Genomic DNA, 26219 nt, shown 5'->3' on the forward strand with positions numbered 1-26219 from the left:
CGAGATTTTCATAGAAATTAACATTTGTCTGCCAAAATTGATCAAAATCGGACAACTTAATTAAATAGCTGTCATATAAATAAACGATAAAATAGATAAAAGGCTGTTCTTTCGCGAACATTAGACTTTTTATATACAACTTTTTTCTCATTAACGGCTATAGGAAGGGGAAAATTAAATTTGCGTCTTTTTAAATTTTAACTCTGATTTTCTTGCTCCAAATGAAAAGCTGTTGAAACCTAACAATTATGTACCGTGAATTCAAAGGTACTGAATTGACCTCAACAATGATACATGTTATGTGCTAATAACGACCAAAGTCAAAAAATTGTAATTTTTAGCCTTTTTTTTAAAAATAACCCGAATTTCAGTGCCTTTATAAACAGTGAAAAAATATCTTTAATTTTTCTTAAGCATTGAGGTGATATATGTATGCTTATCAACATCGGTTAAGTGGAAAAAATCAAAAAGGCTTGTAAAATTTTTGAAATATCAAAGTACACTACGATTGGATAAATTTTGGTCGAAAAAACACTGTTGAAAAAATAATTTTATTAATTTCACATTTTCCACATGATGACACTTTCTAAAAAACAAATCTCAACTCTAACATCAAGATAAGTCAAATGACACACTTTGGTGACTGTCTGTATTGCCTATTTTATTTGTAATACATACCGATATTGTTGTAAAAATTGCCATAGAAAAAATGCCATATCAGAAAAAACTGTAAAGGATAAGATGACCACAAATATGGTTCCTAGATACAATAACCAGCAAATCGTAAAAAAATTTTCGTTATTCAATAAAAAAAACACCAAACGCGCCAACGGAATGGCCACCACTGTAGATAAAAATCCAAAGTCTTTTATGGACTTCTGATGCAAAGCATTTCCAAGTGTAAGAAGTATTTCAAAATTATAATAAACAATGTTGAATATCCATATAAGACCAGCATAAGATATTTTTGAAATCGCACATCAGGGATCCCAAGGCTTATTTTAAGTGCCAATGAATATTTAAAAGACCCGCCAAAAAAGGTATATTCAGCTTATCGATAAGATAACCGATATTAATATTCACTTCAATTATCGTTTTTCAAAATTTACGATGGCTTTGTTTTTTTTGGGTTCAATCTATTCCTATGATTAAAGCTGCAAAAAAAAGGAACGATTAAAAGTAAGATAGGGCCTGGTTAGGAGTGTCATTACATGCATAAGTGTATTGCCGTACATAATTCGATAACATTAGCAATATGCGTTCGATAACGATATCGCTGTAAATTCGGTGCAGTGTAAATGTACCATAAAATTTATGTGGAGAATTTTATTCGGTTTGTTTTGTTTTTGTTTTTAAGCTGATCGAAAATTAAGTATACGCTACAAGTACAAGCGGTGTCTCCACAACATCGGGACGGGCAACCGGTAAATTAAAAGCAAACAAAAATATCTGAAAGAAAATACAAGTTAATGCTGTTTAATTTAGGCGGAGCGGCAGTACCAATTGAAGTGGAACTACAGACATACTCAGAATCTAGGCCACCGATTTGTTAATTAAGATGAATTTCACATATTTATTTGTACTGATTTGGTTGGCTTATTTGGTATGCAGCGGAGTGTTGCTCTTTTCTCGAGGATTTCTTTTGGCACGTGTGTCCAAAACGGAATCGAGCACTTGCCGCCGACTGTCCACGAATCCCAATGATGTAAGAAAACTACCCCATAGAGGGTTAATATATGTACATACATACTGATGCCAAAAGAGTGTTTTTTTTTCCTGTATTGTTCTTGCCAGGAATACGTTCTGTCACCGGAGGTTGTAAACGAGATCTTTAAAGATGTGAATGCCTCGTCCTCGTCAAATTTATGTCTTCCACAGAAATCCAAAGTCATTATACTAGTCATTGATGCGCTGAAGTACGAGTTTGGCGTTTACAAAGATAACTTAACTGAACCACCGCTGCCTTATGAGAATAAACTGAAAGTCCTACATGAGCTCCTTAGCGAGAAGCCAGAACACGCGCGATTAATGCGATTTAAGGCGGATCCGCCCACAACAACATTGCAGAGACTGAAGGGTCTGACCACGGGCAGTCTGCCTACTTTTATAGACATAGGCTCAAATTTTGCTTCGCCCGAGATCAATGAGGACAACGTCATTGACCAAATAGTGAAAAGCGAGTTGCCTATGGTATTCCTGGGTGACGACACCTGGACGGATCTGTATCCGCGGCGCTTTAAACGTGCTTACGCCTATCCCAGTTTCGATATTTTCGACTTGGACTCCGTTGACCAACAGATATTAAAACACTTGCCCAAGGAGCTGGCTAGCGAGGATTGGCAAGTGCTGATAGCCCATTTCCTAGGCGTGGACCACTGCGGCCACAAGCATGGACCCATGCATGAGGAAATGGCACGCAAACTAGGCGAAATGAATGATGTGATCAGGTAAGACGAGTACTAACGATTTGCAATATCTGATACAACTATTGTCTCTCGACTTCAGCTCTGTGGTGCAACAAATGGACGATGCGACTACATTGCTGATCATGGGTGACCATGGAATGACAGCTTCGGGAGATCACGGAGGTGATTCTGATGACGAAACGAACGCCTTACTGTTTGCATACTCGAAAAAAAACAGATTTTACGGCAGTGATGCGGGCTCAGATAGCGAATTACTGCAACAGGTAGGGAGAAGAGATTAGATAACTCGAAAGAACGTCACGCATCATGAAGATAAGGCTAACATTTTGGATCATTTGTTTAGATTGATTTGGTGCCCACGCTTGCGACCATACTGGGTGTGCCCATACCCTATTCAAATCTGGGACTGATCAACTTTAACCTGATCCCCGATGTTCCTGTACCGCATTTGAGTAAATTCCAAACGCTTCTACTGCATGTATGGCAGAATGCCCAGCAGATTTATCGCTACTTTTTTAGCTATGCCTTGGAAAATAAGCGCACATTCAATGTGGATGAAATGGATAAGCTAGAAACCGAATTCATATTGCTCACACATCGAGTTCAGACCATATACAATGAAGCTGCCTTCAAGTCCTTTGTCAGGGACTTGAACGTACATCTCAGGGATATATTGAATGTATGTCGTGAAATTTGGGTTAGATTTGATCCCACTCAAATGTCGCAGGGATTGCTCTTCTGTTTCCTACCAATATTTTTTGCCTTTCTGTTGATCAACAATTCAAGAAGTGCGGATTACGGAAAAATCTTTAAAGCCAAGGAGATTTCCTATATATATTTGCTAAACATTGCCGCTGGAGTGTTTGGCTACCGCTACTTTAAGAATTTCTCGTTTAAGACTGAAGAACAGGGTGTCATCTTCTTCACAAGCATCTTGAGTGCCGTCATACTGGCATTTTACACTCTAAAGCACTGGACGAGCATAGCGAATAATTGGTCCAGTGTTAAGAGATTCAGTCATATGCCTACACGACTAATTCTATTTAGCAGTATGGCAGTTTACTTCTCAAATAGCTTTGTCATCCAAGAGGCAAAGATTTTGTCCTATCTCTTGGGTGGTATCGTTTTGCTGCTGGCCTATGAACTGATCCAGCTGAGTGCACGTTTGGACTTTAAGCAAAAATTCAAGGCGCCTCAGTTTCTACGATCAACATTGCTGAGGCTCATCCTGGCCAGTTTGTTGGCTGTCTGCTTTATACGCTTTGCGTTCACTTTATTCCGCTGCCGCGAGGAGCAAGGCAATTGCACGGACTTTGCCACTCAACAAGGATTTGTTACAAAAAAATCTGGCCTGAGCAGAGTTTACATCTCGGCTGTGGTTATCATAGTGATTTACACGACACTTACTCGTTTATATTTGCGATCCTGCGGCAATTTGACGGGCAATTCGCCAAATGTTCTACTAGCTCGGTATGGACCCACAGTGGCTTCGATTTGTGCTGGTGGCCATATACTGCTCGCTAATAGTTCCATAAAGAATGTTCATCGGGTTCATATCGATGCCATGGCCTTGGTCATTTATGCTTTACTCATAGTACAAATTGTTATTGTGTCCTGGTCGCCATTGATGACCTTCGTGCTGCCGCCAAGAAATCCAAATGTGATTAGTGTCAATGGCAAGGACAGCATAGTCCCAGAAATCTTTAAGAAGATGAAGCGCATGTATGAGGGAGATGACGCTGAACGCCGGCACGAGATACCCGTGGTCTATGGTCTGGCTACTGTCTACTCCTCAGTGATAATAACATTTGGCGTATTCCTTTCCATGGTGTTGATTGTTTTACTAGAGCCGCGTGCTGCCATCGGACTGGTGGCCTCTATGGCCATTGGAGCAATTTTGTTGAGTGTCAATGGCATTCTGCGATATCGTACAGCTACTAGTTTCGGTGAGTCCTTGCCCGTTAATATACTTTAATGCCCTCTTACTAAATATGTTCAACAGAATCTTGTGTCCAGCCCACATTTACCGCCTTGGTGGGATGGTTTTTATTGGCCAATTTTTGCTTCTTTGCCACATCACATCAGACAACTTTGTCGCAAATCGATTGGAGGGCTGCATTTGTGGGTCGGACAACAGGCCTGGGCCAGTCGAATGTGATTTCCGGAGCTTTGGTCATTTTAAATACCTTTTGTGGTCACATATTCTTTTTCACCGTCTACGCCTTGCTCAGTACAGAGACGTTTTCGCTCTTTGCCCTGTTTCCCAATCTCATACGAAGCAATAGTCGACTCGGAAAAGGCGACTCTGCCACTGCTTTATCGGATGTGGCCAATGAGTCAGTGGGTTTCGATATGACTCGCGGTGAATTGAGTCTGTACGAGTATGAGGATGTATTTCTAGGGTCTAATTTCAAAGTGGCCACACAATTCATTATGCTGCAGGGTCTTAAGGTGAGTAACAGCTATAAAAAAAACATTGAACAATCATACCCAACTCTGTTTACTTTCAGATATTTTGCTCCATGTTAGCCTGCACCATTCACTGCCGTCACTTAATGGTCTGGAAAATCTTCGCTCCACGCTTCATCTACGAGGCCCTGGCCACGTTTGTTAGCCTGCCATCACTAATCTTGGGCTATCTTCTCCTATTACGCATCCACCGCGCCGTCGACTCGCTTATCAAGCGCATCAACAAGACCAAGGTCAACTGAACTTATGCTTTTACAATAATTTAGTATTTTTTAATAAATGAGAACCAAATGTGGCAAATAAAAGACAGCAGTGTTTTTTGTTTTCTCCCAGGTGGACTTGGTTTTATATCTTATTTACTTTCAGGCTAATAATTACAATTTAAAAATTAATCATTTTCTTAAAGATTTTTCCCAGAGATGGGCGCAAATTCTTTATGTCCGAAACGAAGATTATAAAAAAAATCCGATATTCCTATATACGTAAAGATATATGTATGTATGTATGTATATATTGTATATGTATAGTTTACTCATTCTTCCTTAGCAATTAACACGAGCAAATATGACATAAAATAGTTAAAAATTAAGTACACATATAAATCTAGATCTTAAGTATCGGGGGATAGGATGGGAGTTAAGTACTCGAAATAAGTAACAATGTGTGAGTGTGTGCATTTATGAGTGTGTCACAGTATTAGCATTCACAATTGACTAACTAAATTTGTAATATTGACCGAATCAATTGTGAAGGCTTTAAATTATAATTTACACATTAACTTTTATTGGCTTAAGGGCACTAGAGAAGTTTTCCTTTCTTCTTTCTAGTTGGTATACTTAAACAAATATTACAATTGGTTGCCAAATCGAAATCATAAGTTTTGTTGCTCACTTCAAACGCGTGGCTGTTTGCGTGTGTGTGTCTGTGTGTGTGTGTGGTGTTGGTGGGGCTTAGGTGTATGTAGGTGTGGGTGGGGATTGTAGAAAGAGATTCGCAATGGAATTCTACTGGCCATTTAGAACTAATGGCGTTTTCGAAATTCCGTTTGTAGCGCCCTTGTCTAAAAAAAAAAAAAAAACAAGAAAGAAATAGAAAATAAAATAGTCCAAAATTATAATGTTGTGAAATTTTGAATTTAAGATTGATGAGAGATGTGAATGTTTGGTTAGCATGTAAAGATAAGGATTGTATTATTGAATGTGAATAAGTGAGCAATTAAAAGAAAGCAACTTTTGGTATAATATTCTTTGGCTAAGCACTATGAACAAGATGAATGAGTTTGGTTCTTTTTCTAGTCACTGGTTTCATCGTAGGGATGATATTGTTGTTTTGGCTTCTTGACCTCCTCCGCTTCCAGTTGCTTACCATGTGTCGCTGTACGGCAAAACTTTTTGGTCGTGCTCCAGTCCTCCTTCAACGATAGATTGAACATGGAGTAGTCTGGATCGCCGGTTACCTCCTTGACTATGTTCAAAAATTTCGGCATGCAGTTCTTAAGAGCATCGCCAGTTAAGGATGAGTAGGTCTCTAATAGTACAAGGCCTTTGCAGCTGCAAAATATTGACCGACAAGAATTACGTAACGAATGAGACCTTCAAACATCATTGAAAAACCTTACCGTGGATGACCCGGCTCTTTGTAGATATCCAGCTGGAAGTATTGATTGTTAATTAGGAAGCAGCGCCGTTTCTTGTAAATTGTAAAATGGGCATCATCGCGCTGGGCCAGCAGATTCATGTAATCGCGATGTGTTAGCTGAGTCTTCACCTCGATGCGGGCCTGACCATGGACATTGGGACGGCGCTGGGTGTGTATATAACTCCAGTGATTCTTCTGTCCACGCTTACGCAAACGTGCCTGGACTTTGGGACCAGCCGATTGTAGATAATGATGCACGACATCGAAGTCCTGGAACGGTGGGAATTCGCTATCAGGCGGCAGAACAGCAACTATGAGGAAAGAAAGTGGAGATAATATTGTAAGTTCATTAACTTCTGTTAACATTAGATAACTTACCCAAATATTTGAGCTTTCTGGATGTGGCTTGCAAACGATCGCCAATGTCGATGCCCAATTTCTGGCACACGGACTCAATCATTCGGTTCATTTTGGCCTCAAAGTTGGTTGAGTTATCAATGACATCGAAATAGGGATGACCAACCCAGGCAGCAGCCGATTTGTAGTCCAATTCTCGAGCCAAATCCACGCCCTCGGAGCGACAAGCGTGATCCTGTAATAAATATGAAATGAAGGTCAACTGTATAATAATGCATACTTATGTATGTATTTTGCTTTAAAAAAATATCGACTTCTGCCCTTTAGCCTGCACTATTAAGCCATTTACCGGGTTAATTAATATATATGTACATAATTCAGTACCTGATGGTAATGACGCTTTCTTTTCTAATTGTTTAATTTGTAACAAAAGAAACGATCGAGAAATGTTTTTCTATGTAAATTCACTCCAATTACTAATTGCTTACCTCTGTAGAGTAAAAATCCTCGGCACCGTTAGCAGCCGATACCAAATGCAAGATTTGATTATATCGATTGTCTCGCATCTCAACAGGATTCCACTTATTGGCGGCCATCATTTTCTCCCATTTGTCCTTTGATATATCTAATATACAAACAACGAATGAATCGAAATGGTTCAAAACAAGGTGACGGTATTCCACTTACATGCACTGGCATCCATAACGCCTCGATCGCAGATGATAAGGCAATTTCTTGTACTCGAAACTCCCAGCTCAAAGTATGTATTCTCGATTTGCACCATTGTGCGTATCAGATTCTCCTGAAATTTATATGCTGCGAGAGATAGAAATTTGTTTAATTAGCAGTTGTTTGGCTATTGCCGGAATCGGAATACAATTGCAAGCAAACTCCAAATGGAAATGTAATTAAACACATCGATGGATGGTTGGAACTTGGGATTAAGTGGACACTTGGGGTATTGTGGTTCGATGGAATTACTAAAACAAGAGCAGTTCAATAGACCTTTAAGAAAATTCCATTATCAGTAGAAAAATAGAAACTGTAACGATGACTGACTAAGTAATTGACGCAAAGATTCTGCCTCGGATTACGGAATGATTTCAACCATCTGTTTAAACATCTCTCTCTCCCTCTCTCTCTCTTTCTGTTGATAAGATTCAAAACAGAGAACAAAGTGAACGTAACACAATAACGGAGAGAGGGGTAGAGAAAAGACGGCAATAAATATGTCCGGCCCCTTCTCCGCTTAACGGAGATCCTGGCCCTTGATTACGTTGCCATGCTGTTGCAATCGAAAGTGCGCGGGTTGGGAGCAGATGGAGGAATGCAGACAGAAAGAGAGAGAGAGAAAAGCCGTTACTTGTTGCTTTGCTCTCATCAGTTGTTTGGTCGTATTACGAATTCTCGTTGCATTGAACTTGACCCAACCAGTGCATTGTGTGTGTGTGATTCGGAATTGGAATTGATCGATACCAAGGTTGAAAGCTTTGTCACATTTTACTTTTGTTTTTTTTATTTGTGCTCTTTCTCTAGTTGTTCCTCTTTTTGCTTTTTTGTCGAATTTCTAATTCAATTAGCAACGATGATATAAGAATACAATAATAACAATACAACAAAAAAACGGCAGAAAAGGAATTTCTGCTTGTAATTTCTCTAGGTATTGCGCATCAGCAAATGGTAAAGAAATCAGCTTTTTACGCCGATTTAAAACACGTTTAGATACATATGTATGTACATGTACATACATATATATGTATCGAATCTGGATGCTTTTATCGGACTTCGTTTTATGTTCTCTGTTAAATTAGTATGCAAAAGATTTATGTACGATTTAAATATCTCATTTCTGTTCTTTTGGCGGTACATTTTTAATTACATAATTAATGCAAATTAAATACCAGAAATTGGCGATCAGAAAAACAATTTCATCTATTGTCATCAGTTCTAAGAGGGGGAATCAAATCAATGACGGCAATTAACAAGATCGAAACCAAGTTCAATCTGGCAACGTTCCCGCCGAGTCAAAAGTATCTGTATCTACTCAATATATAGAATACATAAATACATACATATGTACAGATGTATGTGCATACATATATGTATTTGTTCGTTTTTTCCGTTCCTGTATATGTATGTACATATATCTGTGTGAAATACACAACAAAAATAACTAAACTGAGTAATTAACGGCAAACTGCGAAGAGAGAGTAAACAGACACAATTTCGAGAACCATTGGCTAGGGGAACGCCCTGTGGGGGCGGGGACCAGATCTGACAAATATCATACTCTCATCAGCGTCATCGTCAGCACGTGACGTTGCTCAAGTGCTCAAGTTCTTTGTGTGTGGGATTATAATATATATTTAATTAGCCCTCATATACATATAAATAAATTAAGTCAAAATGAATTTCAAAAGCTGGGAAATAGGACATGTGTGTGCGGTTTTCTATTTATTTTGGTAAATTATCGCAAAAAACATTTTCATTGTATTGTGTAATACACAATACACTGCTCGTCATTAGGTTAGAATCAACTATTAAAAATTTATAATTTAAAAATATTTATTTTCTTAAGCTTAGAATTAAATCGACTGTTAATAGTACAAAACTACAAATTTTTTTCTCTAATACTTTGACTGGCACATGTTCAGCAATTCTGATCTGAGCGGGACACTAAATGTTGGAGACCGTAAAAACTAAATTAGTTAGAACGTGATCGTCTGCCGGAGGACATGCATGTCACGCTTTGATCTAAAGGGTTTGTTTAATACTGGTTAAAATGGCTGAAAACGAAAATTTCTCTGATTATAGATCAGACAGCTTTAATTTCTGTCAAGAACTAATCTGATATTTTCAACTAACTCAATCTAACTTAACTGATTGCAAACTTAAGCGTTAAGTTGATTCTCTACAATTTATTTCAGATGGTGATATTTGGAAAACAAATTATGGATATTATAATGCACATAAAGTTTAACAAAATATGTCTATTATAAATTTCAAAAATTCTTAGCAAAAGCACGTGTCTAACGATCTCTAGGTGCATACATATTTTTAATATATTCATAAATTGTCGTCGTCGTCTAAATTTAAATGCCCCATTTAAACAATTTGCAAAAGAAAAAAGAAAATGTTTTGAATATGAAACGCAGGAAAAGAATATAACAAACACGGCGACACGGCGAAAGATTGTTAGTGGTTGCACTGATGGATAATGATGAGGGGGAGGGGACATTTTGGATGGATAGACGACAACGGTGTTAGCAAACGACAAGAAGAAAAATAGTCATAAATCAAAATCATGAAATAAGGATAAACAAAAAGTTAAAACAAATGTTTGCATAAGCGAATAAATAGGTATCTCTGTAAATGTCTTTTCTATAATCTATAGTTGGAGCATGTGGCACAGATCTGTTGAAGATTTTAACTGTTGTCACGCTTATGTATGCACACACACACAGACAGTAGACAGTAAAATAACGTTAATATCACCGCAAGAGATGCATCGTGGTGGATGGAACAGCAAGATCAGCGGCAGCAGCTCAACTCACCTTCACTGCCATTTGGCTTGGAGGCAGCTTTGGCCAAGCAACGTGGACAGGATGCAGTCAAATCGATGAGACTATGCTCCGGTGCGGCAAATGGCAGATCTTTATAAACATAGGTGGTAGGCGTAGGTGGGTCTGCGGCGAACCAATCAATATAAGGAAAGATCTTTTGCAAAGAACGAACAAAACGAACAAAATTGTGCCTATTGCCTATACTATACTATCCTATACAATACAATATATTTTGCTCAGCACACGGTTAATGGATCGAAAGCACACGCCTAACATGTGACCAGGCCCCCGACTTGTATCTTATCGGCTCCATTTTGGTAATTTAGATATAACCACCCCAGCACAATCAGGCCGTAATTCTTACCCCCCACCACCTGAGCAGCTGCTCCTACTCACTCACTCAATCTAATTGCAAATCCATAAATACGCAATAGACAAATTTGCTTAAACTGAAAAGAACTTTCTTTTTGTCAATTTCTGTCGCCAAATGGCATAAAGTCACGCAATTCTTGAGTCACAGAAAGGATATTGTAAATACATACTTAAAACAGAATTATAACGACCATAATTGATTGCGTAAAAGAAGAAATATAGAATGAAATTTCATTGAAGACAACGTGACTTTCATGGGGACCTGCTGAATGCCATCGTTGTTGTCATTGGCGGATTCGCAGACTTTTTAGTATGAACCAAATTACGTACATCTATCTATCTATCTATCTATATGTAGTATCTCTCTTTGACAGCAGTTGCTTTGCTGGTATTTAAAAATAAATGCTTTTCACAGACACACATACATGTGTATATATGTATATATAATCAGTGGATCTAGACTATATTTATAATATATGTACATAGAGAATGCTTTGTGTTGGTCTCTCGAAAGTAAATATTTTGATTTATTTTCATTTTCGAGAAAATGCTCTGGCGAACTTGACAGTGTGTTGTGATTATATTCTTATGTATACATACATAGTATTATGTATATAATATGTGGGAGATGTCGGGAAAAGAAGGTTGCTTGCAAATGTATGTATCTATGTATATGCTATAATCTATCCTACATAATATCTACATTTGTATGCATAGATGTATCTATAGTCTATAATTTAAGAACTTACCCTCTTTTTCGGTCAAATCGGAGAACTTAACGCCACCACTATACGGATTATTCAAACGGATGAGGAAGAGAAAAGAAAAGCGTTGCAAATATTATAAAATTAGTTAGTTCATTTTGTTTATATAGAATTCCATAAGCATAACTGAGTTCTACAATAAAACTACATTTATTATTATTATTGACTATTTATGTACGTATGTATGTATGTATGAATGTATGAAAGTTGGATCAAGCAGGAACATTAACTTAAAATCATATAGCATATATGTATGTGCTGCAAGAACAACAGACAGTTCATATTGTTTGCAACTTCAATATCAAAGCGAACTCAAAATGACTCCTTATCAGGGTTTCGAACATAAGTATCACTTTGAGTGGCTTGTGACTATTGATTTTAGAATGTTTTAATAATCATTTTTATTTCAATTTTTTTTTTTTGCTTTTTGTATTGTTTAGGCATTTACCTGAGTAATACAGTGGCCGTTTCAGGCACGCGGAAAACCTGAAAATATTTAACATGCTCATTGCTTTGTTTCGTTCGAATTTTCGAGAGGGCGGGTTGGGCAAAATATGTATGTAGAATGTATCTATTATCTATTCTTTCGCTTTTTATTATATTTTATTGATTTTTATTTTGCCCGCATTGATGATTATATTTTTCTTTTGTTATGGACAAAAGGGGCACTACTTACAACTGCCCAGCATAAAAAAAAAAAACGAAAACTAATATTAATTAAAACAAAAACAAATAGAAAAGACGAAGCTTCATATTCTTCTCACTGGTGGGTGAATTCCCTTTCCCTCTCTATGTCTTATATCTAACAGTCTGGTTTCATTGAATTCATCTCCTGAATGGAGAAGTAAGACTCACCTTCCATCCCAGATTCTCAAAGAATGTGCAGAGTCTCGATTGTCCAGTTGTTTTACCACCACAAGGACCTAAAAACAAAAGAAGGAAACAAATATTTTATCAAGCCGCAAGTAGTTATAACTGTCAGGGTAAACATATATATACATGGCTAAATAGATATGCACTTATGAACAGAGATCGATATTGGATATTATATTTCATTAGCCACTCTCCGCTGTGACCCTGTGGGCAATTATCTTCATTGTCATTGCATTTTGTGTGTGCAATGAACAGGAAATGAAATCGAATTTTCTATGATTGATTTTGAAACCAGCGACGACCCAATAAAGCCATTTCGAATATAACTCAAAAGTGGAAGCAATGGTTCTACGCATCTGTCGCATCGGTTCACATTTTGTATTTATCAATGAAATTGATGTTCCACGTGTTTGAATGGGGCCTGCCTTTCGAAAATTTCAAACTAAATTTATTAACAAAGCGAACTAGAGATAGTCATGGGCGAGAGTAAGTCAGATAGGGCAAAAAGGAATTCCATTACTTCTAAGTGATAAGACGGCACAAGGACAGACATATGTACATACATACAAACATTGTCTATACACATTCTATATGGGGTTCTTTCCCGTATACAAATCTTATCTGAGTAAGGCGATTCTATATAAAAACAGCAAAGTGCTTAGTTTATAAAATTTAAAGAAAGTGTCGAATTTCGAAATTTCAGTTTTGTGTTATAAGCGATTTTGGATCGAGTCGAGTCAAATTTCGTCTGACTGATTTTATTTTGACGACGAAGAATGTATACATAAATACTTATGTATGTTTATGTATGTATAATGGGAATAAATTGTTAATCAGGGCCCTAATCGGCTTAATATAAAATGATTAGAGTTCGACCACGCGACTATGATAATAGGCATAATAAAATATTAATTTAAAACTGGTTCGGTCTTTTTGTTAGTCACATTATTGTTCACAACAATAGAAAAATCCCGGTAGCCCGCGTAATTTGTTAATGTTATTCCGAATAGCAAACTACCACCTCACATTTCCAGAAGAAAAACCGTGAAAATGGGGAAAATAGTGCCTCGCGACCTTGACACAATTCGTAAACAAAATTCGCCAACCCGATTGCGGGCGGACACTTGTAACAGATACACAAAATAAAAAAATAAAGAAAAAAAAGGGGACAAGCCTGTGGGTCGAGAGTGCGGGGGATACGGAAAATGTTTTGGGGAAAACTTACCGCCTGTTAGGACAATTTTATAGACACGTTTCTCCTTGTTTGAATTGTTTGGCATCATTTTAGCTATCTTTAGGCTGGGCATAGCATTTGGTTTCGGTGAGGTCGACTTGTTGTTCTGATCCACTTGCTGCTCCTGTTGGCGCTCCTTTGTGGAGGTGTCGCCATTCGTTCCTGCCGCTGTAGTGGCCGCCATCGTTGCCAGCACCGACTGTGTCGGTGGTGTTGTTAGGCCAGGTGCCATTAACTGGTCGGCTGTTGTTGCCATCGTCGCTGTTCGTCGCGCGCAGCAACAGCTGATTGTCCTTTGGCCTTATTCCTCTGTCTTATACACTCTTCTACCAGCAATGGCAACTGATGAGGACCGAATGCACGTGTGGCTTTTTAAGGTTATGACCACAAGCGCAATGGAGACGGAGATTGAGATGATGGATCCTCGTGTGCTGCAATATCTGCGCAATTGACAATTACATACATATTTCTTGACATCGACAATGACTACCAGAGAGATTTTGAAAATCTGCCCGACACGCTATTTTTTTGATTTCGGATTTTGATTATTCTATATGGCGGCAATTTCCTGTTCTCCAATTGCGCGGTTCCCCCGGTTGCTCAAAACACCGAATTCCGCCTTCTACTGGATACAAAAATTGCAAGTGTGAGGGAACTTGGACGACATCAAGACATCAAGAAAGCACCACATCCGAGTTTTTAGCTATCAAAGTTTATTCGCTTTAAAACTGCCGATTAGCATTTTGATGGTGTCCCCAAACTGCAAAGACCGCATTCGATTCAGAAAATGTATTAGAACGACACGACACGAGTAAAATTTGGAGAAGATTGAAGCGCAACCGCTTATATAGGATTTTGTTGGCAAACAGCTGCTCTAGGGATGATTCATAGGTTATCGATACTTCGAAAATTTACCGGTATTTATTTTACTCAACTTAAAAATTTCCCATGAAAATCTACTTACCCACAAAATATAGCTCTTGTTTCGTAAAGAACACGCAAGCACCAGCTGGAATTGTCCTTTCATTCCTTGATCCTTTCGATAATTCTCCGGTCGGAATTTCGATTCAGTAAGCAGTTTTTTGTATGTTGGCATCGTTTTAATATTCTCTGAATTCTAATAAAAATAGGAATTTTAAATAAAACACATATCCCAGAAAAACAATTTTAAGGACATTATTTGGAAACCGCAGAGGTTTAGCCCGACAACCGTCATTTGCCATTATACATTTATACATTACAGATCCATTTTTACAAAGTAACAAGACAAAACTTTTGTTAATTAAATTGTTTAGTAAAACATTGAATAAGGAAGTTTAAGTCCTAATTTCTCCATTGAATCCTTTACTTTATCGAACTGCGACCACTTGATAAAACGTTTGCCAGGGAAACGAATAAACTTTATTTGATCTACCTACACAAGCCTTTATGCACCTGTACTACTCTTGGACTAGTTGTAAATGAATTGCTGCTAAATTCATTAATTTATTATTCCGATATTCGCGTAAATAAAACGACGATATTGTAATTCATACATTAATTTGTAATGGACATTAAATAAGCTAATAAGTCGTCTTGCTGACTTTAGTATACCATACATCAAGTGAAAAAAACTGTTTTTAATTTATAAGAACAAATTTGAAGTCTCCAGCTTTTATAGTTCAACATCACAACACCAAAAAGGTTAAATAAACTTAATATTAATCTTCTCGTATAGCCCGTATAGTCTCCTATATCTTGGTTTCCAAACCAACTGAACTATTTTTATTACTTAATTTTTCCAATGGCATCCCATTTCGTCCTTATGGATGTCCTACCGTTCGCAAGTGAAGTCTGAATCCAAAATTAATTTTTTAAATTAACAATTTTTAATATTTTTCGCCAATTCTACTACCAGCGCTGAACAATATCTTAAAGAACATGTGTAAAAAATTTCATAGCGATTGGTTAATTTTTGCGCTCTGTAGGATTTCCATTGCTATTGGCATGAAACTTGATATTTCAGCTACTCATAACCCGGGTAAGATAAAGTATGAAAATCATCAGGATCGGAACACTATATCATATAGTTATAAAAGAAACATAGGTGATACATATATTTCACTAATAAAAGAGCAATAAGGTATCTCCCAAATAGCCCGATAGATTTAAATGGCAGTGACATCCCCTGGGAAAAAAAGATTCGCTACTTAGGAGTTAAACTATACGCTAAAGTTAACTTTAAGGACCATGTAATCCTATATGTATACCCCTACAATTGATCAAACAAATTCCCTTACCAGGGTTCTTTATGCCTTAATTAACAGAAACTCTGAACTGTCTATTGAATACAAATTATATTTATTCAGGTCGATATTCCAGTCAGTTATGTGTTACGGAGCTCCAGTGTGGTCGGATATTCCAAGTGTCGTACTAAAAGAATGCAAATACCCCAAAAAACAAGCTAATAAAAATGATATTCAAGCTTTTTTGGCACTATCCAACCTCAGAGCTTCACCTCAAAAATTCCCACATAAATTAATAATGTAAATATAGATATACATAGGTAGAAATAAGTTTTAACTTAAGTAGGCCCGGGGTGTTTTTTTGCGCTAAGTTTTCCCCTAATATGATGTAATAATACTAAAATGTAATAATACTATACCCCACATGTAACATATCAGAAAAGGTCATTAGCCCTGAACTCTAAAGTAATTATATATTAGAAGCATACCACTATTATAACAAACAGATGCAATAAATTGAATTAAAATGAAATTAATCTGATGTTTACTTAAACGCTGTCGTATGACAGCTATATGATGTAGTTATCTGATTAAGATCAAATTTATTTGAATTGCAGACTATGTGCGTAGGTAATCTACCTACGATAATCTTATAATAGGCTTGGACTTTAATGACATAGTGGTCCGAATAGGCTGCATCGAAATCCTATATGAACTTGTCTCGTCGTGCTGATAAAGAATATGTTTACATTATAATGTTTAAAGATGCTTTTGCCATGCGGTGTACTCTTCTGATCAAAATGAATATACAGTAGAATCCGGATATAACGACGGCCAAGGGACCCACGATTTTCGTCGTTATATCTGGAAGACTTACTATCCGGAAGAAGCAAAAAAAATTTATTTTTTTTTTTTCATTTTTTATGGTTGCGATGTTTGTAATAGTTTTCCAAATAACACAAGTTATATTTTAAATCAAAACAAAAACTTCATAAATTTGCACTTCGTACGTCGCGACGTCGGCATTGTATGTACATACATCGGCTGTCTTTTTTCAGGAGTATTGCTGCGTTGCTAAGGCGACAGTTAAAAGTGATAGTGAGAGCGCGAAAACCTCTGTGCAGTCTCTCACTCACTTGCATTTTGATAACGGCATTTGACGCTTAAATTTGTTTAGTTTTTGATTATTTCGATATATTTGTACCATACACAGGGTGAAATGGTATATTAAAGTCGCCAAAATGTATGTAACAAGCAGAAGGAAGCATTTACGACCCCATAAAGTATATGTATGTACATATTCTTGATCAGGATCAACAGCTGAGACGACATAGCAATGTCCGTCCGTCCGTCTGTCAAGACTCCTGTAATACCTACGGTGTTCAAGTTTATTTCAATTTTTTGCCACGCCCCCGCAAATTATATAAAACTGATTTTCTCAAAGACTATAAATACTAGCTCTTTTTTTTTTTTGTGGTAATATTTTATTTGTAATGTCGCTGCTTCAGACAGCTTTTACTAGCTATAGACACCAAACTTGGAGTGTGTACTGGCTTAGAAGGAGAACTACATCCACTGCCGAAGAAAGAGCTGCCCTTTCAGACGTTGCACATCGATTTTCTTGGACCCTTTGATTCAACTCCCAAACAGTATAAGCGCATTCTTGGAGTTATCGATGGCTTCACAAAATTTTGCTGGTTGTACCCGACAAAAACGAAGTAATCACAAAACTACAGCAACAAAGTTTAATTTTTGGAAATCCAGTTTAAATTATTTCCGACAGAGGTTTAGTTCTGACTAGTTTAAAGAGTTTTGCAATGCAGAAAATATCGAACTTCACGCAGTTAGGACTGGTCTTCCACAAGCCAAACGGCTTGTCTAAGATTTCAATGGAAGACCCGAAAAAATGGTATAAGTTTGGCGGCAGAGTGCAACAAAATATTAACTCAACGTACATCAGAAGCACTAATTCAACGCCGTTCGAACTACTGATTGGTATAAAGATGCACACAAAAGACGACCTTAAGCTGAAAGAAAATTCACGATGAGATGATTCAGATTTTTATCGATAACAGAAGTCAGCTACGCAATCTAGCCAAGCAACAGATCTTTCGTATGCAAGAAGAAAATAAGAAGAACTTCAATTTACGTCGGAGACCCGCTTCTACATATAAAGTCGGTAATCTGGAAGCTGTTAAAAGAACCCAACTTGGGTCTGACATCCCTGCTGAGCGGGGCGAATTGAGCTAAAGAAGATTAACTAAACTTAATTTGAAAAAAACCAGAGGGCCGGGGCTAACTTCGACCGCGTCAAAGTTTGTATACCCTTGCAACATTTTTGGTAACTCATTCCTTACCTATAGCCATCAAAGTGGAAAAACGTTTAAGCTAAAAAGAACGGCTGAAATCTTAGCGTAGGAAATAACGAAGATATTGATCAAAGTCACTGTTTTCCACCAAACGTTCCTATGGGAGCTATATGATACAGTTACCCGATATTTATCAAATTCGGCACAGTCTTTAACAGATATATGAAACTAAGAAATGTTTAATTTGAAAGCAATCGCGTCCAAAGTAACGAAGTTATTGACAAAAGTCACTGTTTTCGAAAGATCGTTCTTATGGGAGCTATATGATATAGTCACCCGATCTTGATCAAATTTGGCATAGTTGTTTAAATTTCACGACAATAGCTCAGAATATAACGAAGTTATTAAGAAAAGTCACTGTTCGTGACTTTGTCATTTGTATGGGAGCTATATGATATAGTGATCCGATCCCGCTGAATCCGAGATATATAACGCCTGCAGTATATACAAGCCTACATGCAAAATTTCAGCTCTGTAGCTCTAACGGTCTAGGAGGAGTTAGCGTTGATCCAGACGGACGGACGGACGGACGGACTTATGGACGGACATGGCTATTTGAACTCGTCTCGACGTGCCGATCAAGAATATATATACTTTATATGGTCGGAGATGCTTCCTTTTATGCGTTGCACACTTCTGACCAAAATTAATATACCCTTTTTGCAAGGGTATAAAAATATCAAAGAAGCTAACATCGGCTATGCCGAAGTTTACCCTTGCAGCCCTTGGTAATAATAATTTTACAATGTCAAAATTTGTTTTCTGCAACTCAATTCATCAATATATGTACATCAGAGCCCGGCACTCATATCCCCCGGGGGACGAACTTGTTCGGCACCTCGTATGCGTGTAACCGAACGGCTGCCGAAGTCCTCACACAAAATTATCTTGAGCGAGAGGGTGGGTTGGGTTTTAGTTTCCCTCAGCATTTCGACACAAGCAGATCTATGTCGCTTTGTTGAGAGAACACACATGAAAAAATTGATCGCTGCTTTGTTTTCTCTATCTTTAAACTTCATCAAATTCTGCCTCAAATCAAGAAAACGAGTGCAGCAAATAATCTTATGCAAGAAAAAGATAGAGAAAACAAAGCAGCGATCAATTTTTTCATGTGTGTTCTCTCAACAAAGCGACATAGATCTGCTTGCGTCGAAATACTGAGGGAAACTAAAACCCACCCTCTCGCTCAAGATAATTTTTTTGTGAGGACTTCGGCAGCCGTTCGGTTACACGCATACGAGGTGCCGAACAAGTTCGTCCCCCGGGGGATATGAGTGCCGGGCTCTGACATACAAACAAAACAATTTTACTCTCTATTTTACGATTTGTTCTTCTTCTTCCCTCATTCCCAAAGCAAAGCAACGCACGCATACACATACAGTTTATGTAGTGTTGCGTCTGTGTGTGTATGCATGCATTCTGTTGATGACGAAAGACGTAGCCCTTCAGTACCAAATGTCACCGGGGACAAAATCGCCGCAAATTCCGAGCCAATGACGTCGGCAGAAAAAAATTCTGCCAGCGTATTTCATGCTGAGTTTAGCCGACGGCACCCGAACGAGCTTATGTCGTCATCGAAACTCGATCGGCTGCCGAAAAAAACTTTACATATTTCTCATTTGAGAAAAAAAAAAATTGGGCAAGAAGTAATCATGCAGCCGCAAGGAAGATTTTATGCTTCGATGATTATTGTATACCCTAATTAATTATGAGTAAAAATAAAATTGATTGCGGATTAAATCTTTATACACAACAATTATATAAATATAATTTATATTTTAATTTTATGTACCCTGATTATGCAATTAATGAATCCGGTACGTTTAGTATTCTTATTGTATATCATATTTACATACAGTTTGCATGGTCGGCTATGCTTGATTACACTCTTTGTTTTCGGCACGCGACATAGCGGAAGATGGAAAGCAAAATTTGACAAAGCGAAAATGAAACTTTGCATTGTTGTTTTTGTTTACCTTTTGGGCTCGCGCCACTTCCTAATTTTCGTTTGCTAGTGTTGTTGTTTTTTATTTCCTTTTGTTATGCACTTTGCTTTTCTCTGTGCATTTGCGATAGATTTTCGTAAGAGCAGGAGTGATTTTGAGTTAACAAATTAATTAATAAAACTAAATAGAAACTTATATCAATGTTTTTCATGTGTTCTCCATTTGGCAGGTGAAAAAAATTACGCTTATCATTTCGCAAGCTGCGCCTGGCAAATCTATTCGGCAAGTTTTGGCCGACGACCTTATAGTAAGCCATAATGTAGACGGGAGGAACGGAAAATATAGCTTGAAAGCTTATCCGAATTTCCTGTCCGTGTTGCTAGGTAAGCAATATAAATTTGAACGTGTATTCTTCATTGCCAGATAAATTTTTATCTTTTCAGAATCAATTCAAATCTCTCACCCCGCCGACCCTCCCGAAAATACCCTAAGAACCAGTTTGGCCTGTGCCAAAAATACGTTTAATAAACAAAAAAATAGAAATAAGAATGTAACATAAATTTAAATAAAATTAGCACAATTGTATAAAATTATATTGTCACTTATTTTTGGGAATGAAATGTCCATTAATGTTTGGTCGACATGTCGCCGCAAACTCGATTGTAAATCCGAGCTATTTTTTTCCCTTGAGCAATTAGTCGACATGTCGCCGCAAATTCGATTGTAAATCCGAGCTATTTTTTCCCTTGAGCAATTGGTCGACATGTCGCCGCAAATTCGATTGTAAATCCGAGCTATAATTTCGCTGGGACATTGCTTCGACATGTCGCCGCTAATTCTATTGAAAAAACCACCAATATTTTGCTGGGACATTCCGGCCAAATGTCGCCGCAAGTTCCGTTGAACATTCTTCATCTTCGTCTTCAGCGGAATTTCCGGCGACATGTCGCCGAAAATTCGAGAGAATGTCCGAGACGCTAGGACACACAATGCTAAATGTCGCCGCAAATTTGTATGGCATGTCCCCTGAATGTCCGAGGCGACATCTGAGAAATCGCCTCGGATTTTCAGAGGAATTTGCGGCGACCGGTACTGAAGGGAGTAGACAGGAATCAGCGCTGCCGGCAGAGCTGGGAGCAGAGCCGATTAGTATATTGACTGTAACTTGTGTTATATTTATCCGATCACATTCAAATTTTGGGATTTGGGTTTTTACATCCAATATTATCACAAATGTAAATTTCATAGCATACTCCAATTTTTATGAAAATGTTTCTTCTAGAGCTATATGATATAGTGGCCCGATCCTGATGGTTTTCATACTTTATTTTTCCCGGGTAATAGAAAACCCCGACAAAAAATTTCAGCCCGATAGCTCTTAAGACGGCTGAGTAAAACGCATACGCACAGACGGACGGACAGACGGACATGGCTATATCGACTCAGCTTCTCATGCTGATCAAGAATATATGGGGTCGGAAACGTCTCCTTCTGTGCGTTACAAACATCTGACAAATTTTATAATACCCTCTGCAAGGGTATAAAAACTAAAATTCTACAAATAAATAATGATATTCTATAAAACTATTTACATACACATAAAGCAAGAACTCAAAAAGTAAAAAAGCTTTGTTGTGTTCCTATTGGTTTCTGAGTTCCATACCAAACTCAGAAACATAAAATATAGTAAATCTTCAGATTGATATTGTGGGTTTATTCTCTTCCTCACTCATTCTGCTTTACGAATGCTGTGTACTTCTGAGACTTTTCCTCAACAGGAACATGGCAAAAACCGTTTGTTAGACCTAAAGTAGTAAAAACTAACGCACCTTGAAGTTTTTCTAATACAGTATCCATCTGTGACATAGGACCACTTTCTCATTTAGCTTTCTGTAATAGCAGCACAAACGCTTTTTCTTATTCTTCTTTGTTACAAGTACAACAGGCGAAGCATATTCGGAAAAACTTGGCCTTATTATCTCCTCTTCAACTTCCTTTAACAACTCAGCACAAGATCATTTCGACTTACACCGGGAATCTTTTTCCTTGCTACTCACAAAAACGTTGTGCCTTCCTTTGTTACAACCAAACCGATGTGAGCTACCCAAAATTGCCTCATATGCCATTTCCTTATCAGGAACGATATGAAACTCGACTTCCATCTGAATTTTATCTATCTATTACACTTATGCAAAAACTACCAAAGGTCATCACAGGACTTCCACCTATTCCTGTAAGATTCTTCGAATATCCTGTTAACGACTTAACTCCAAGTTTACGCTTTTTCGTATGAGACTTAAATTTGCCCCTGTATCAATTAGACCGTTGAACTTAATCGTCTTATAAGTTACTTCTTCCACACTTAAAACAAGTAAACGTTTTTTTGTTACAGTCTCTCATCATGTGCCATGGATCACCACACTTAAAACATTTTCGCTCCCCCTTTGAAAAGATGACTCAAATGTTGCTTGTTTTTGACGACATTCTTGGATCATTGGATTTTAAATAGGTCTCTATTTGAACTTTCAACGTATCCACTGTTCTGGCCTGATACAATAATGCCTTATTTGCTTTCATGTCTGGTATACCTTCTACGAAATACTCAATTAAACTTTCATCATCCAAATCGATCGGCTTTGCGATTTCCATTAGCGAATACAAGAATTGATACAAATTCTCACCTCTCTTCAACTTTCGATTTCCTAGTCTTCTATGAACTTCTGCTGATGAAACCTTTACTCTGAATTCGTTCTTTAAGGCTACCTTTAGGGACTCCCAACTACAAATATCTCTCTTACTACGTATAAACGACAATGCAGCTCCTTTAAACAGTTGTTTTGCGTTCACAAAAAGCTGTAACTGACTCAACTGTACGATTAAAGCGCATTCTTCTAGCTCCCTAGTCCACTGTACAACGTCAATCGAACCTAAACCGCAAAATTCGGAAACGCTTCCCTACATCTTTTAGTGTGAACCATGATCTTTGCCCATCTGTGCTCGGGACTTCTCGAATTGTTCTAGCCGAGGCGAAAGCTGCCTCTTGCCCATCATTCTCAACTGTTATTTGGTCGTAATGAGCGAGTAGACGCGTTTGCAGCTCAGCTTTAAGGCCTGTAGTCTCTAGCCCTAACTTTCGTCAATATTTGCAATTTCGTCAATATTTTTGCCACGGGGTCTGGTTTCGTCGTGCAAGTAAAGTAACTCACACTAAAGACAATAATTAAACAACTCACCCAACTGTAGTCGTCCTGCTCTATGTAGCAACTCATAAAGCCTTCTTGCAAATGTCCTGTCCGTTTTCTGTAGCCACTCACGCTGTTGTCGCAACTCACTCGGCTGTTTTCCACTCGTTCTCTTGGTGTTTCTTTGTCTGCTTCCACACCAATTATCTCAACTTCGTGTCCGCTGCCTTCTTCTTGTTTGGTCTTGTCCATGGTGAGGTGGTCCCGTCGGCAGTGAGCACTGATTATCATCAACTTCGTTTCCGCTGTCTGCTCTCTCATTTCCTCTCGCGTCACCACCCTTTTCAGGCTGCCTTCAACTTCATCCACCTATTTTTGTCTAACGGCGCCAAAATTCTTCGTAACGCTCTTGTCGCGTCGTCTAACCACTCACTGTCTCGATATCCACTCGTCGCCTCTCGTACAGTCACACCAACTTGCACTACTTTTTGAACTTGTAGTTACTGTTTCTTTTGAAATTCGTTCGCCAGCAAAGCTTGATTTTGTATATGTATTACACACACACACACACACACACACACACACAAATTTCACTAATTGTCTTGGGCCAAAAATCTCTGTTGAGCACCCAGTTTGTGGGATTATACTTTCCCTTATTATTTTATTTACTATTATAACAGGATGTGATTTCCTTATACTTGTCTTTATTATTAATAAGATTCTTCGTGTTAAGAATACACATATTTATGTATGTATATATTATATTAACTTGGCCTTAGTTATAACTTTGTGTGCGCGATGTGATCGAGGCGAGAGTACGATTGCGAGTGTTCTGGAATTGACGTCGACCAGGTAGCTACGGCCGCTGCGTGACGTTCTGTCGCGCTCACTAGCCACTACACGATTACGATGATTTTGCACCACTTTCAAAGGTGGTCACCTGTTTGATTTACGTGTGCGTCACAAAGAACGTATACGGATACATATATCTTGTAGTGTTGACTTAACAATTCTTTTACTTAACTTTTCTGATTCTACTTATGTATGTGGTATTTTACTTTATCGCGGTTTATTTATTTCAATATTATTAAAGGATGTGATTTCCTTATTTAGTCTTATTTTATTAACAATGTTTCTTTGTGTTAAGAATACATACAAAATTTATATTATTTAAATGGCCTTAGTGATAATTCGGGTGCGCGAATTGATCGAGGCGAGAGTACGATTGCGCGAGTGCGATTGCGCGAGTGCTTTCTGAATCAACGCTTCTCTTTATTTGCCAATGAGTGAGTCAAGGTTGCCGTACCTACCTGCCCGATTGCCATGATTATGCCCTCCTGACACTTCATTTCCTACATGTATGTTCAAGGGGAGTATTAAGCGTATGATTAATAATTTGACCAAGCATTTTTGAACAAGCTAGTGAAATAATTGTTTGTGATTTGTTTATAATCAAACAAGAAAATACTTTAAGTGCAATTATATTTAGATTTGTAAACTAATTGGTTTATACATACATAATCTGCATATACATATGTACTATAATTTGTCCCAAGCCAAAAACGGTGTTATTTTGCCAGACTGTAGAAAAAGTAAATATCAAAGGACTGCAAGGTTATACATATATCCATAGAAGGGAAACACGTAGGATTTTTTGATTACTAGCGACAGCCTAACTATAGAACCCCAGACACCTTCATCAAAAGGCCGAACGTTCGTACGCTCGTTCGGGAGCAACATAGGATCAAGATGCGACGAAAAGGCACATAATGAAAAAGGGCGAAGGGACAACGTACGTTTGAGAGTGTGTGTATGTGTTTTCGGGTATTTCACAATAATAATAATTTCATTATTATATTTCATTCTAGCGTTCTGTCGCTGTCGCCGAGTGTGGTTCGGTGGAAGACGAGCACAAGTATTGTGCGTCTCGAGTTAGTAGTTATTAGAACCCGAGTGCGATCGAAACGCGCCGCGCTAATAGTATTTTCGTACCCATTACTACCGACCCATGCAAAGAGTTTTTTTTCGGTTCTGTACCAACGAATAACCAGTCCGTATATAGTCTAAAGTGAAGGAAATAATAAAGTTAATATAATAAAATAGAATAAATTCACTGGGGATCCGGTTTTAACTATATTTTAAAAATTTATTGGATCTTATTTTGACAAAGGAGATAACTTTTAACAAACTTAATACGATTTATTGATCAACAACGCAAGAGAATAGAATGCAAACATATTTTTGCAACTTCTTCTTCACTCCAGCGGTAATTTCAGTGAAAGCTGAAATCTAGGTGAATCCGCTCACCGATGTGCTAGCCAAACGGTCTATTGCAGAGAACTTACAAAGTTTTTATTAAAAAATGAATGTCGTAAAAGTCTTTTAGTTACTGATGATTCTGCATTAAAATAATAAATCCACTAGATCGAAAAGTGAAATTAAAATTATTGTTTTAATTTTTTTGTATTAGCCAAAGTAAATGTTTTAAAACATAAATAAAAGTATTCTTAATTAAGTGACGATTTGAATTTTTTAATAAATTGCGTAGTAAATTTATTGATACCAAAACCAACCAATTATTTTAAAAAGTTATAATTCGAATATTAAATCTTAACATTTCTTATTTATGCAAAAAATGTTAAAAGTTCAAAATTATCACACAACTCGCTGGGTTTGCCAATTATTAGGAATGTTGTGTAATCCATGTCCATTTTAAGTCGCGTGAAGAATACTTTAATTCTTTGTTTTATTTAACGTATTAAATGCGATTATGATTTCGACCGAGATGAGTTCATTTCTGG

General features: G+C 37.6%; 2 protein-coding genes across 4 annotated transcripts; one reads left to right on the plus strand and one right to left on the minus strand.

The window, feature by feature from the left end:
- Window positions 1-1317: 1317 nt before the first annotated feature.
- On the plus strand, window positions 1318-5200 carry LOC6652236 (GPI ethanolamine phosphate transferase 3). The gene is made up of 7 exons (XM_002074705.4): window positions 1318-1424; window positions 1486-1705; window positions 1795-2447; window positions 2506-2689; window positions 2770-4372; window positions 4429-4877; window positions 4937-5200. Exons 2-7 carry the CDS (start codon window positions 1559-1561, stop codon window positions 5135-5137), a joined length of 3237 nt encoding a protein of 1078 aa, XP_002074741.1. The 5' UTR covers window positions 1318-1424; window positions 1486-1558; the 3' UTR covers window positions 5138-5200.
- Window positions 5201-5386: 186 nt separating this feature from the next.
- LOC6652235 (TRPL translocation defect protein 14) lies at window positions 5387-14538 on the minus strand. Of its 3 annotated transcripts, XM_023181155.2 has the most exons (12): window positions 14187-14538; window positions 13688-14136; window positions 12445-12512; window positions 12038-12075; window positions 11575-11612; window positions 10445-10576; window positions 7578-7706; window positions 7379-7515; window positions 6912-7125; window positions 6514-6844; window positions 6261-6445; window positions 5387-5955 (listed from the first exon to the last, which is right to left on the minus strand). In XM_023181155.2, exons 2-12 carry the CDS (start codon window positions 13950-13952, stop codon window positions 5900-5902), a joined length of 1593 nt encoding a protein of 530 aa, XP_023036923.1. In that variant the 5' UTR covers window positions 13953-14136; window positions 14187-14538; the 3' UTR covers window positions 5387-5899. The 3 variants fall into 3 exon arrangements, with proteins under 3 accessions (XP_023036923.1, XP_015032019.1, XP_002074740.2); XM_015176533.3 differs by lacking the exon at window positions 10445-10576 and having other exon boundaries at window positions 13688-14536; XM_002074704.4 differs by lacking the exons at window positions 5387-5955; window positions 10445-10576 and having other exon boundaries at window positions 6049-6445; window positions 13688-14537.
- Window positions 14539-26219: the final 11681 nt, after the last annotated feature.

Source organism: Drosophila willistoni (genome assembly GCF_018902025.1).
Source record: "Drosophila willistoni isolate 14030-0811.24 chromosome 2L unlocalized genomic scaffold, UCI_dwil_1.1 Seg168, whole genome shotgun sequence".
In the NCBI taxonomy this organism is placed as follows: Eukaryota; Metazoa; Arthropoda; class Insecta; order Diptera; family Drosophilidae; genus Drosophila; species Drosophila willistoni.

Coding starts and splice junctions, on each gene's coding strand:
- LOC6652235 (XM_023181155.2), bottom strand. CDS start 13,952: ATGGCAACAACAGCCGACCAGTTAATGGCACCTGGCCTAACAACACCA. Junction 12,076..12,444: donor TTGAGAATCTGGGATGGAAG/GTGAGTCTTACT, acceptor AAATATTTTCAG/GTTTTCCGCGTGCCTGAAAC. Junction 11,613..12,037: donor ACGGCCACTGTATTACTCAG/GTAAATGCCTAA, acceptor TAATCCGTATAG/TGGTGGCGTTAAGTTCTCCG.
- LOC6652236 (XM_002074705.4), top strand. CDS start 1,559: ATGAATTTCACATATTTATTTGTACTGATTTGGTTGGCTTATTTGGTA. Junction 4,373..4,428: donor TCGTACAGCTACTAGTTTCG/GTGAGTCCTTGC, acceptor TATGTTCAACAG/AATCTTGTGTCCAGCCCACA. Junction 4,878..4,936: donor TTATGCTGCAGGGTCTTAAG/GTGAGTAACAGC, acceptor GTTTACTTTCAG/ATATTTTGCTCCATGTTAGC.